Raw genomic sequence first — 11,459 nt, forward strand, 5'->3', positions numbered from 1 at the left:
CCGCGGGGTAGTTTCTTCTCCGTTGCCCCTTCCTTACCTTTCCTCTTGGTACGCCCCCGCCCAGTCTGGGAGAGGCCGGGCGGCCGCCCGCGTGGCCACTGCGCATGCGAATCCCACGGCGAGGGTGGGGGTGGGTGAGTGGGAGCACGGACCCCGCCCCTTCGCTGCTCCACGCGTGACGTCGCGGGGGGCGCCGGCCTCCGCCCGGCTCCGAGCGGTGAGAGCTAGCGGCAGGCGGAACCGACGCCGCAAGACCGGGAAAGGGATGTTGCGGGTGTTGAGTTCATGCAGGAGGGGCTTGGGGCGGGGGGAGGGGAGGCCCAGGGGCACCACCAGCCGCTGACCTCAGGCTCTGCCCTCCCCCTTCGCGCTTCCTCCCTCTTTCCAGATGTGTCGGGACGGGAGGCAGGGCAGGGGCTGGGCCTTTGGGACACCTGTATTTCCCTGGAGCCTTCCTTCTCCCCCCACCCAATATGTTTATCCCGTCTTCCAGATGTTCCTTTTCATAATACTGTTGCTTCTTGCTTGGCAAAGGGCACTCTCTCTACCTGGAAGCAGAAAACGGGTTTCAGACCTTGGCCCTGCCCCTCCTCTGTTAAAGTCCCCGAACCTCAGTTTCCACCACAGTGTTTTTTGCTTTGCTTCACCTAGTTTTAAAGATCATTATGACACAGAGAAACAGAAAGAAAATGGACATTTGTTGCGTCCCTGCAAGGCCCAAGTACTGTGCAAACTGCTTTATTTGTCACATTTAGTCCTCATTATTTGGTGTTCTTAGAACCACCCTTCACCCTCCTTCCCTTCACAGATCCTTAAGCTCACAAAGGTTAACAGATTTTTCTCACATAGCCAGTGAGTGGCAGAGGAGGCTTCAGACTGAACAGTTTTTGCTCCAAAGTGGAGTTCTTTTCATCAGACACTTCCTTTGTCTAGGCTATTGGCTGGAATTGTTCTTCAGCCAAACCCTAACCCCAGAACAGCTGCTTCCTCAATTTCTCCCCTTGAGAACTCTCCATTTGGGTTCCGTTTTCGAGCACAGTGTGCTCTACTTTGCTTCTGCATTGATCACATCAGAAATGAAATACAGCAGACATTTTTTGAGTGGTGCAGGGGGATGAATACTTGGAGTCAAGAGCCTTGGGTTCTTGTCCTGGCTCTGCCACTATTGGCCGTGGAGCCTTGAGCAAGTCCCCTGTCTTTTCAGTGCTTTAGCTTCCCTTTGAATAAAAATGGGTAAGTGCCTTCTGACTCTCAGGCTCTTGTCCAGTTCTTCCTTCCTGTCCTCCAGCAGGCTCTCCGTGGAGGCCCGGACCCCTCTCCTCCCCATGGGCAGCTGCCAGGCAGGGCACAACCTGCATCTCTGTCTCGCCCACCACCCACCTCTGGTCTGTGCCACTTTGATCCTGCTGCTTCTTGGCCTTTCAGGCCTGGGCCTTGGCAGCTTCCTCCTCACCCACAGGACTGGCCTGCGCAGCCCTGACATCCCTCAGGTGAGTACCTTCATCCTTTCCATACAGGTCTGCTCATGCTGCTAATGTCTCACCTCTCACCTTTCTTTTGCACACAGGACTGGGTCTCTTTCCTGAGATCTTTTGGCCAGCTGACCCTGTGCCCTGTGAATGGGACAGCCGCACGGAAGTCGCGTGGATCTCACGTTGTAGGCTTACTGACCACCTTGAGCTTCGGAGATGGTCCAGACAGGAACAAGACCCAGACATTCGAAACCCAGGTCCTGGGTAGTCATATTGGATTGAAAGGTGAGATCAAGGAGGAATAGGGGTTGGGCATCAGAACACTTAGGGGTGGGCCCTGTCTCTGACCTCCCCAACCTGGTGACCTTGGGCATATCCCTTGGCCTTAGTCACTTCTGCTGTAGTAAGGGCTAGATACTTTCAGTGAACAAGTGTTTTCTTTCTCCCCTTCCGGCTCTGAGGTGGGTTTGTTTGTTTGTTTGTTTGTTTGTTTTTAAGAGAGTGAATATGAGTGGGGGCGGGGGAGGGGGGGAGAGAGGGAGAGAGAGAGAGAGAGAGAGAGAGAGAAAGAGAAAGAAATTCCTAAGTAGGCTCTGACACAGAGAGTGCAGAGCCTGACATGGGGCTCAATCCCATGACCTTGGGATCATGACCTAAGCTGAAATCAAATCAGACAAAGCCATCCAGGTGCCCCTGAGGTTTTTTGGTTCCATCCTTGGAGGTGTAATGAGATGGGGTAGATTTGACCTAATGTTTTTTCTCATCCTTCTTGATCTCTACCGCTTTCTCCTATTGGAGGCTACCTTCTTTCTCCTCGGGGATATTCAAGAAGCATGTCCTCCTTCAATTAAGCAAGTGTCCTAAGTTTCTCTTTTGTTCTTACCACAGCTCTATGTGCTGTGGACGATACAGAAAAAAATTAGGCATCTCCATTCCCACAGAGCTTAGAGTCATCTGGGAAAATGATAAGAGAGAGAGCGAGAGCGAGAGCGAGTGTGTCAGTTTATTCCTGCATGAGATTTGGCCTCAAGTTCCTTGTCTGAAACTGGGGAGATGAAAAGGGAGGAGAGAAAGGTGGAACTGTCTGGCTTCTGAGGTCCTTTTCGACACTATCATTCTAAGCATCTCTTGTGAATTACATATGTAGCTGAGTGTGTCGCAGGAGGAGGTCTCTTATGTCCAGGTATACATATGTGTGATCAAAGGATGAGAATAAAGGCAGGTGTCTGATATATACAGACTTGGGGTGATTTTTCCTGTGCTTTTTATTTTCTAAATATATATACGAGAGCTTTGTTGAGATATGATCACATACCATAAAATTCACACATTTAAAATGTACAATTAAATGGCTTTTCACATACTCACAAAAGTGGGCAACTCTCACCACTGTCAATTTTAGAACATTTTCATTGCCTCCAAAAGAAATCCTAAACCCATTATCAGTCACTCCCCTTTTCCTCCTAACCTCCCAGACACAGGCAACTACTAATCTTGCTTTTTCTGTAGATTTGCGTACTGAACATTTCATACAATATGTGGTCTTTTGTGACTGCTTCTTTCAACCAGCATGTTTTCAAGGTTCATCCATGTCGTAGCACTTGCCAGTGCTTCATGTTTTTATTGCCGAATAGCGCTCAGTGTATGAATAGTCCATCTTTCATTTATCCATTCGCCAGTTCGTTGACATTTGGATTGTTCCTACTTTTTTACTATTATGAACAATGCCGCCATGAACATTCTCATACAAGATTTTGTGTGATCATACCTTTTCATTTCTCTTGAGGAAAATGAAATACTAAGGAGTGGAGTTGCTGGATCATACGGTAACTCTCTGTTTAATCTTTTTTTTTTTTAATGTTAATTTTTATTAGAGAGAGAGAGAGCGCGCGCATGAGCAAGGGAGGGGCAAAGAGAGAGGGAGAGAGAGAATCCCAGGCAGGTTCCATTCTCAGCTTGGAGGCCAACACAGGACTTGATTTCACAACTCTGTGATCATGACCTTAGCTGAAATCAAGAGTCAGACACTTAACTGATTGAGCCACCCAGGTGTTCCCATTAAATCTTTTGAGGAGCTTCCAGGCTGTTTTACAGCAGTGAATGAGAATTCCAATTTCTCCACGTCCTCACCAACATTTGTTATTGTCGGTCTTTTTTATTCCAACCATCCTAGGCAGTGGGAAATAGTATCTCGCTGTGGTTCTGATTGGCACGGCTAATGATACTGAACGTCTTTTTTTCATGCACTTATTTGTCTATCTCCTTTGGAGAAATGTTTATTTGGAGTTTGTGAAAAAATAATTGGATAATTTGTCTTATAATTATTGACTTCTAAGAGTTCTTTTTTAAAAATTTTTTTAATGTTTATTTATTTTTGAGAGAGACAGAGACAGAATGCGAGTGGATTAGGGGCAGAGAGAGAGGGAGACACAGAATCCGAAGCAGGCTCCAGGCTCTGAGCTGTCAGCACAGAGCCCGACGCGGGGCTCGAACTCACAAGCTGTGAGATCGTGACCTGAGCCGAAGTCGGACGCTCAACCGACTGAGCCACCCAGGTGCCCCTATAAGAGTTCTTTATATTTTCTGGATACAAGTCTCTTATCTGAGGTATGATTTGCAAATATTTTCTCCCATTCTCTGGGTTGTCTTTTCATTTTGTGGATGGTGTTCTTTGAAGCACGAAGGTTTTAATTTTGATGAAATCCAGTTTATCAATTTTTTCTTTTGTTGCTTGTGCTTTTAGTGTGTTGGTTTAGCAGGCTTTGCCTAACTCAAGCTCACTAAGATTTACTTGTATATTTTCTACTAAAATTTTGTAGTTTTGACTTTACACTTAGCTCTATGATCCATTTTTGAGTTAATTTTTGTGAATGATGTGAGGATGGGATCCAACTTCATTGTTTGCAAGTGGCTATTCAGTTGTCCCAATATGTTTTGTTGAAAAGACTATTCTTTCGTACTGAATAATTTTGGCACCCTTATTGAAAACCAGCTGAGCATGGATGTATATATGAATTTATTGCTGGACTCTGAGTTCTATTCCATTGATCCGTATGTCTATCCTTATGCTAGCACCACACTCTTTTAATTACTGTAGCTTTGTATTAAGTTTGAAATCTGAAAATGTGAGTCTTCAGGGTGCCTGGGTGGCTCAGTCAGTTGAGCATCCAACTTCGGCTCAGGTCACGATCTCACAGTCTGTGAGTTCGAGCCCCATGTGAGGCTCTGTGCTGACAGCTCAGAGCCTGGAGCCTGCTTCAGATTCTGTGCCTCCCTCTATCTCTGCCCCCCCGCCTCAAGTTCTGTCTCTCTCTGTTTCTGAAAAATGAATAAACCTTAAAAAAAAAAGAAAATGTGAGTCCTTAACTTTGTTCTTCTTTTTAAAAATTGTCATTATTCCAGATTCCTTTAATTACTATATGAATTTTAGGATCAACTTCTCCAGTTCTGTTTTTGCAAACAAGCCCTTGTTCTTTTTATAATGGTTAGAACCAGAATAATATCATGAGAGATTACTCTGGACAAAAATAAAATGTAACCCACCTATGATTGCATCACCTAAGTAATAATTATTGAGCACCTATTATGTAGCAAGCATGGGGAATATAGAGATGTATAAGACCCGGGTCCTCACTCCAAGCTGCTTACAGTCTAGCAAGGATACAGACATGAACAGAAGTAAATACCTTTCTTTCTTTTCTTTCCTTTTAATTTTTATTTGAGAAGGAGCTAAAGCATGTGCACAAGTTGGGGAGGGGCAGAGGGAGAGAAAGAATCTCAAGCAGATTCCCTGCTGAGCCAAGTTGGGGCTCAATCCCACCACCCTGGGATCACGACCTGAGCTGATATCAAGAGTCAGATGCTCAACCCACTGAGCCACCCAGCCTCCCCTAAGTAAATACCTTTCAATGTATGTAGTAGCTCACAAGATACAGTGGAATAGTTAGGAGCCTGCCAAGCAGGGATAGTGAAAACAGGCTTTTCCAAGGATTCAGTGCCTGAGCTGGCTTGAGGGAGGTTTAGGGCTTTGCTCTTCCAGCCAGAGGGACAAGCACATACAAAAGTATGCAGATGGGGACCGTAATGGCATGTTTGAGAACTTCAAGGGGTTCATTTTGGTGCAGGGGAAGGAGTGTTGAGTGAGTGGCAACAGATGGACTGGAGAGAGCAGACAGAATCCTATGGAAGGTCTTATGTGCCAAGCCCAGGTAGTTGAACTTTAGTACGTTGGGCAAACTCACAATTTTAGGCAGAAAAATAGTAGGGTTTTGTTGTTGTTCTTTTAAAAGATCACAGTCTGTTGGCTGATTGTCTGGTAGGAATGCGCCCAGATGGAGGAGGACCAGTTAGGAGGTGGTTGCAATAGAAAGATGATGAGAAGGGGCACCTGGCTGGCTCAATTGGTGGAGTCTGCGGCTCTTGATCTAGGGGTTGTGCGTTCAAGCCCCATGATGGGTGTAGAGATTACTTAAAAAAAATTAAATAAAATCTTTTTTTTTAACATTTATTTATTTTGGGGAGATAGAGCGAGAGAGAAGCAGAGAGAGGGGGAGACACAAAATCCAAAGCAGGCTCCAGACTCTGAGCTGTCAGCACAGACCCTGATGCGGGGCTCAAACTCATGAACCGTGAGATCATGACCTAGCCAAAGTCAGATGCTTAACCGACTGAGCCACCCAGGCACCCCTAAATAAAATCTTTGGAAAAAAAAAAAGAAGATGATAAGAAAAACTGAGCTAAAACAATGCTGTGAAAAACCGGGACTGATCTAAGAGACATTGGCAGTGTGGGATTGACAGGACTTTAGTAATTAATTTGATCTGGAAAACACTGAAAAAGGGGCATTCTCTTAGCAAATTTTACATGTACATTTCTCAGTTCTCATTATGATATATGTACTGGTTTCTATTTCTCTTTTTTCTCCTTATGACATCATTCTTTTTTCTTACTGCCCAGCCTGAATGTTATTATTTTAATGGATGTAAGGTGATCCATTAAGTGGCTAGGCCATCACTTGTAATGCTTTTCCTAGTGTTAAACATCTCTACTGTTTCTTATTTTTTGGCATTTTTTGTGAAATCACAATAAACATCTTGGTATACGTGGCATTTTTCTTTTGAATCCTTACCTTAGGATTAGTTTCTACAAGTGGTATGACTGAGTCCAAGGGTATGGACCTTTTTTTAATGGACAAATTCATTTTGTTGTGGATTTAGAGCACATAGAAGTATACAAAGCAGGTGTAAAAATCTTCCTTGCCTCAGGGTGCTTGATGGCTCAGTTGGTTAAGTGACTGACTTCGGCTCAAGTTATGATCTCACAGATCGTGGGTTTGAGCCCCCCATCGGGCTGTATGCTGTCAGCATGGAGCCTGCTTCATATTCTCCATCTCCCTCTCTCTCTGTTCCTCCCTTGTGTCCCCCCACCCCCTACTCTCTCTCTATCAGAAAAACAAAACAAAAAATCCTCCTCATCTCCCCTGCACAGTCCACAGTTTGATGGGCATCTTCCTAGTCCCTCTCTGTACCCATTTGAAATTATGATAGAAACAGCCAAATTGTATTTTTCTGAAAGGTGTCACTCATTAAAACTGCCCATTTCCCCAAATCTTCAGCAATTCTTATTATTATCAGTCTTTTTAATTTTTACCAATTTAATGAGCAAAGGAATTACCTGATTGTTTTAATTTACTTTCTCCCGATTATTAGTGAGGTTGAACATCTTTTGGTTTATTGGCCATTTTTGTGCCTCCGTGAATTTCCTGTTCATATCCTTTGCCCATTTTACTTTTATTTGTCTTGCGGTTTTGTGGGGGGGGAAAAAAAGAAAAAAATGGTTTACTTTTATCTTCTTGATTTTTAGAAGATCCTTTTACATTCTGTATAGTAAACCTTTTTGCCAGTTAAACATAGGTATTTTCATCCATTCTGTTACTTTTTTTAAGTTCTCTTTCACTGTAGAGAAGTCTTTAACTGTTATGAGTTGTTTATTGCTCTCATTCTTTACTCAGGCTTTTAGGTCTTGTGTCTTTTTTAGGAAGGACTTCCTCACTTTAAAATTAGAAAATAGGGGCGCCTGGGTGGCTTAGTCGGTTGAGCGTCCGACTTCAGCTCAGGTCACAATCTCGCGGTCCGTGAGTTCGAGCCCCGCGTCGGGCTCTGGGCTGATGGCTCAGAGCCTGGAGCCTGCTTCCGATTCTGTGTCTCCCTCTCTCTCTGCCCCTCCCCCATTCATGCTCTGTCTCTCCCTGTCTCAAAAATAAATAAAAAACGTTAAAAAAAATTAAAAAAAAAAAGTTGGAAAGTTTAAAAATAAATAAATAAAATAAAATAAAATAAGAAAATATTCTTCTGTATTTTCTTTGGGTTTTGTTTTGTTTAGTTTGTTAGTATAGGTCTTTAGCACATCTGGGCTTTATTTTATAGTGTGAGATGAGTCTAACTTTTTTTTTTTTTCCACAAATGGAAATCGTTCCAAATTCACTGACTAAATAGGCCATCCTTTTCCCGCTAATTTGAAATGGGGTGTGAACCTTTCAATGGATTTTGGTACCTAGTAGAAAGCTACTTTCTTAAAAAGGACAAACTAGTTTATACAGACTGACATTGGCAATGTGTATCTGCCCCAGTTTCACTGCAGCTTTGTGAGTACTGGTATGATTACTTTATTGATTGTAAGCTGACTTAATTTTTTGTTTATATTGGTACACAGTTATTGTCATTTCTCAATGACATGATGATGGCACATAGAGTACTTTATTGAATAGCCTCAATGCCCAAACACCTGGTACTGTAGGAAGCCTTAGAAATGAATGTAAGTCTGAAGATGGATGGCTTCCAACCCACCCTCCATTTTCTTCCAACCCCTCTCCTGTGTCTCTCATAGGATCCTCTGCAACAGAGCTGGTCCTCATTACAGCCAGGGTGACCGCAGAGAGGACCCCAGGAACCTGCCTGTATTTTAGTGCTGCCCCAGGAATCCTGCCCGCCAGCCAGCCCCCCATATCCTGCTCAGAGGAGGGAGCAGGAAATGCCACCTTGAATTCTAGGATGGCTGAGGAGTGTGTCAGGGTCTGGAGCCACGAAGGCCTTGTGCTCACCAAGCTGCTCACGTCGGTAAGAACCTCAGGTTGTTGGGGTTTCATAGACTGCCGTGCTGAACGCTGTGTCTTGAAGGCTTCTGGAGGCAGTTTTACCTAACAGAAAAAGGCATAGGGCCCTATAATTCTGCCTCAGAGGGGGTGTGACCTTGAGCAAGCATCTGAGCCTCTCTGAGTTGTAAAAATGGAAACATCATCTGTAAAATGGAAAACATAATATTATCTCCTGATTCCAACAAATAAAGATGAATGAGAATTAATGTCAAGTGCTCAGGACAATGCCTGGTACATAACAGAGATTTGGATAAACGACAGCTATTACTATTAACTTGTCTTTAAACAGAATAAAGGAATTTGGAAGCTGTAAGAAGGGGCAGAATGGGCTAATTGCTATCATAGAGATGTGAGCAAAGTGTTATTCAGACATGGAGTAAGGAGCAATTAACCCTAACTTGAACATTTATGGAGAGTGCTTCACAGAGAAGGTGGCATTTAAGAAAGGGAATTGTGTACAGTAGTTTATAATGTACCAAGTGCTTTCAAGTTCATTATCTCATTTGATCTTAAAATAGCCTTTTGAGGTAGCTGTTATTATCCCATTTTACAGATGAGGAAACAGGCTTAGAGGGAGCGAATTGCCCAAGGCCACACAACTGGTTAAGTGGCAGACACAGGATTGCAACCCCTGCCTTCTGACTGTAGTCCCAGGCTTTGTCTGCCCTTTCACGGTGACCCTTGAAGAGGAGGAAGATGTGGATAGAGAATGCAATAGAGGGGATTCAGGAGAGGGGGAACGCATTTCAGGCAAAAGGACCGGCACAAACACAGGCCTAGAGATTGAAAAGTGCTCGGCCTTCGAGGGCACTCCATGCTGAGGGGCTTAGGAATGACTGAGGGGAAGAGACAGAAGGGATGCAGAGGCCTGATTATGAGGTACCGTGATGCCAGGCTAAAATGCTACAACTTGACACTGTAGGCCAGGGGGTCCAGTGGTGCTGTGTGGGAGGAGAGAGACCAGTTAGGAGGCTGCTGTGTACTCCTTCCTCACACTTGCAAGGACCCTGGTGAGGAACATCACCTGGGAGTTTAGAACCAGAGAAAATACTTGTTTCCAGACCTGGCCCTACTTGAACATCTTTAAAATGTGGATAGTAGTGGACTTGCCTACCTCTTGGAGACATTGTGGGATTTCACATAAATGGCTGGGCAAGAAAGCAGTTTGTAGACCATCGAGACAATTAGCTTATACAGAAATTACATTTTCTCTTTGGGTTCTCCTTCTCTCCTGGATGTAGAGAGCCCTCTCCCCCATGGGGGCTTCTCTCTGTAGTTCTTGGCCTGGGGATAAGATGTCTTCCCAGGGGAAGATTCTCCACCCTCCCTCTCTCATTCATGCCTCCTTCCCTTCCTGTGCCCATCCCTAGGAGGAGCTGGCTCTGTGTGGCTCCAGACTGTTTGTTTTGGGCTCCTTCCTGCTTCTCTTCTGTGGCCTTCTCTGCTGTCTCACTGCTGTGTGCTTTCACCCGCGCCGGGAATCCCACTGGTCTAGAACCCGGCTCTGAGGGCGCTGGCCTAGTTCCCAACTTGTTCTCAGGTAAGGTTCTTTGCCCCAGTCCTGTGGGAGTAGGGGATGGAGTAGGGGTGGCAATTATAACTGAGATAGAGTCATTCCTTAATAATATGGTTTGGTTTTATTTTTGAACTTTATGTAGATGGAATCCCATGCATTCTTTTGTGACTGACTTCTTTCAGTTAACATTCTGATTTTTAAGATTTCATGCATAGCTGTAGTTCACCTCCAAGTTTTTTGGTAACAGTGGGAGTCAAGAGGGTTCAAATTTGATGATGCATCCTGGATGCGAATTAGGGTTGTCTTGCTTTTGTCCTGACATCCTGATACCCATTTTTATGATGCAGCTTTTGTAAAACTCAAATTGAACAGCTCAAAAGGATTGGTGATGCCCATTTACTAGGCACATACTTTGTGCCCGAGCATTTTACATACACCTCTTTTCCATCAGCCTTCACTGCATTTAGAAAAAGTTGATTCTGCTAACAGGATCTTTGGAGGAACACACCTCACAAAGGTAGCAGTGGGTGGGGGACATATTGGCTAACCATTTCATGTGTCAGCTCATTAAAGAAAAAATTTTTTCTGTAAACAAGTCTCACTCTGTCAGATGGATCTCACATAATATGCAAGTTACCTATTGTGCAGCCAACTCTTAAACTATTCTCAGCTTCAACAACTGGCTGCTGTGCCCTAGGAAATAACCTGGGGAGAAGCGGCAACTGCCCAAGCCCAGGGAGGGGCTCTGGCCAAAGGAACTGGATTGCTGAAAATCAACCTTGCTTATTTTGCTCAGGGCTAGACTTCACTGCCCTATCCATCTGCCTGGGATGGGAGATGGTGGAACTCTCTTAGCCTTTCTTAGATCTGAGTGGACTGGGAAAGGAAGCCTCTCTGGCTCCTGGCAGATCCTGGGGTCCTGAAGTTATGCACCCCAGTCAAGATAAGTGCTTGTACCTATCTCTAGCTGCCATTGCCTCTGCTCCTTACTTTGCAGCCATCCCAGAGCTTCCCCCAAGGGCCCTGTGATCTGCCCTGGTTTTTAATTTTCTTTTTCTCCAGGTGTGAATCAACTTCTCTGGCCTTTGTTCTGAGTTCGAAGAGATGTTACAAAAAATGGAGAGCTGGAATGTGGGGGGAAATAAAAGGCTTTTTTGCCCAATGTCGCCCAGGGTGTTTATTGGGGATTGGATGGAGGTGGGAATTTCAGGGCAGACAGGTTTGGGGGACTTTACCTTGTTGAATCTTCAGTTTGGGATAGAGGCTGGCAAAGGGCGTGGATTACTGCAGCTCTATCCTCCTTTTGCCTTTGGAAAAC

General features: G+C 44.7%; 1 protein-coding gene across 4 annotated transcripts; it reads left to right on the forward strand.

Annotated features, from left to right (window-relative positions):
- The first annotated feature begins 64 nt into the window (after positions 1-64).
- TMEM219 (transmembrane protein 219) lies at positions 65-11,303 on the forward strand. 4 transcript variants are annotated; one of them, XM_047838021.1, is made up of 6 exons: positions 65-217; positions 1,292-1,490; positions 1,568-1,757; positions 8,358-8,587; positions 9,996-10,165; positions 11,204-11,303. In XM_047838021.1, the coding sequence occupies exons 2-5, from the start codon at positions 1,326-1,328 to the stop codon at positions 10,131-10,133; spliced, it is 723 nt and encodes a 240-aa protein (XP_047693977.1). In that variant the 5' UTR covers positions 65-217; positions 1,292-1,325; the 3' UTR covers positions 10,134-10,165; positions 11,204-11,303. The 4 variants fall into 4 exon arrangements, with proteins under 4 accessions (XP_047693977.1, XP_047693978.1, XP_047693979.1 ...); XM_047838022.1 differs by having other exon boundaries at positions 66-217; positions 1,289-1,490; XM_047838023.1 differs by having other exon boundaries at positions 126-263.
- Positions 11,304-11,459: the final 156 nt, after the last annotated feature.

The sequence above is a fragment of the Prionailurus viverrinus genome, chromosome E3, assembly GCF_022837055.1.
Source record: "Prionailurus viverrinus isolate Anna chromosome E3, UM_Priviv_1.0, whole genome shotgun sequence".
NCBI classification, from domain to species: Eukaryota; Metazoa; Chordata; class Mammalia; order Carnivora; family Felidae; genus Prionailurus; species Prionailurus viverrinus.

Bases quoted from the DNA above. Each gene is read 5' to 3' on its own strand.
- TMEM219 (XM_047838020.1), top strand. From the start codon at position 1,230: ATGGGTAAGTGCCTTCTGACTCTCAGGCTCTTGTCCAGTTCTTCCTTC. The intron at 1,491-1,567 runs GTGAGTACCTTC...TTTTGCACACAG, and splicing joins GCAGCCCTGACATCCCTCAG to GACTGGGTCTCTTTCCTGAG. The intron at 1,758-8,357 runs GTGAGATCAAGG...TGTCTCTCATAG, and splicing joins TAGTCATATTGGATTGAAAG to GATCCTCTGCAACAGAGCTG.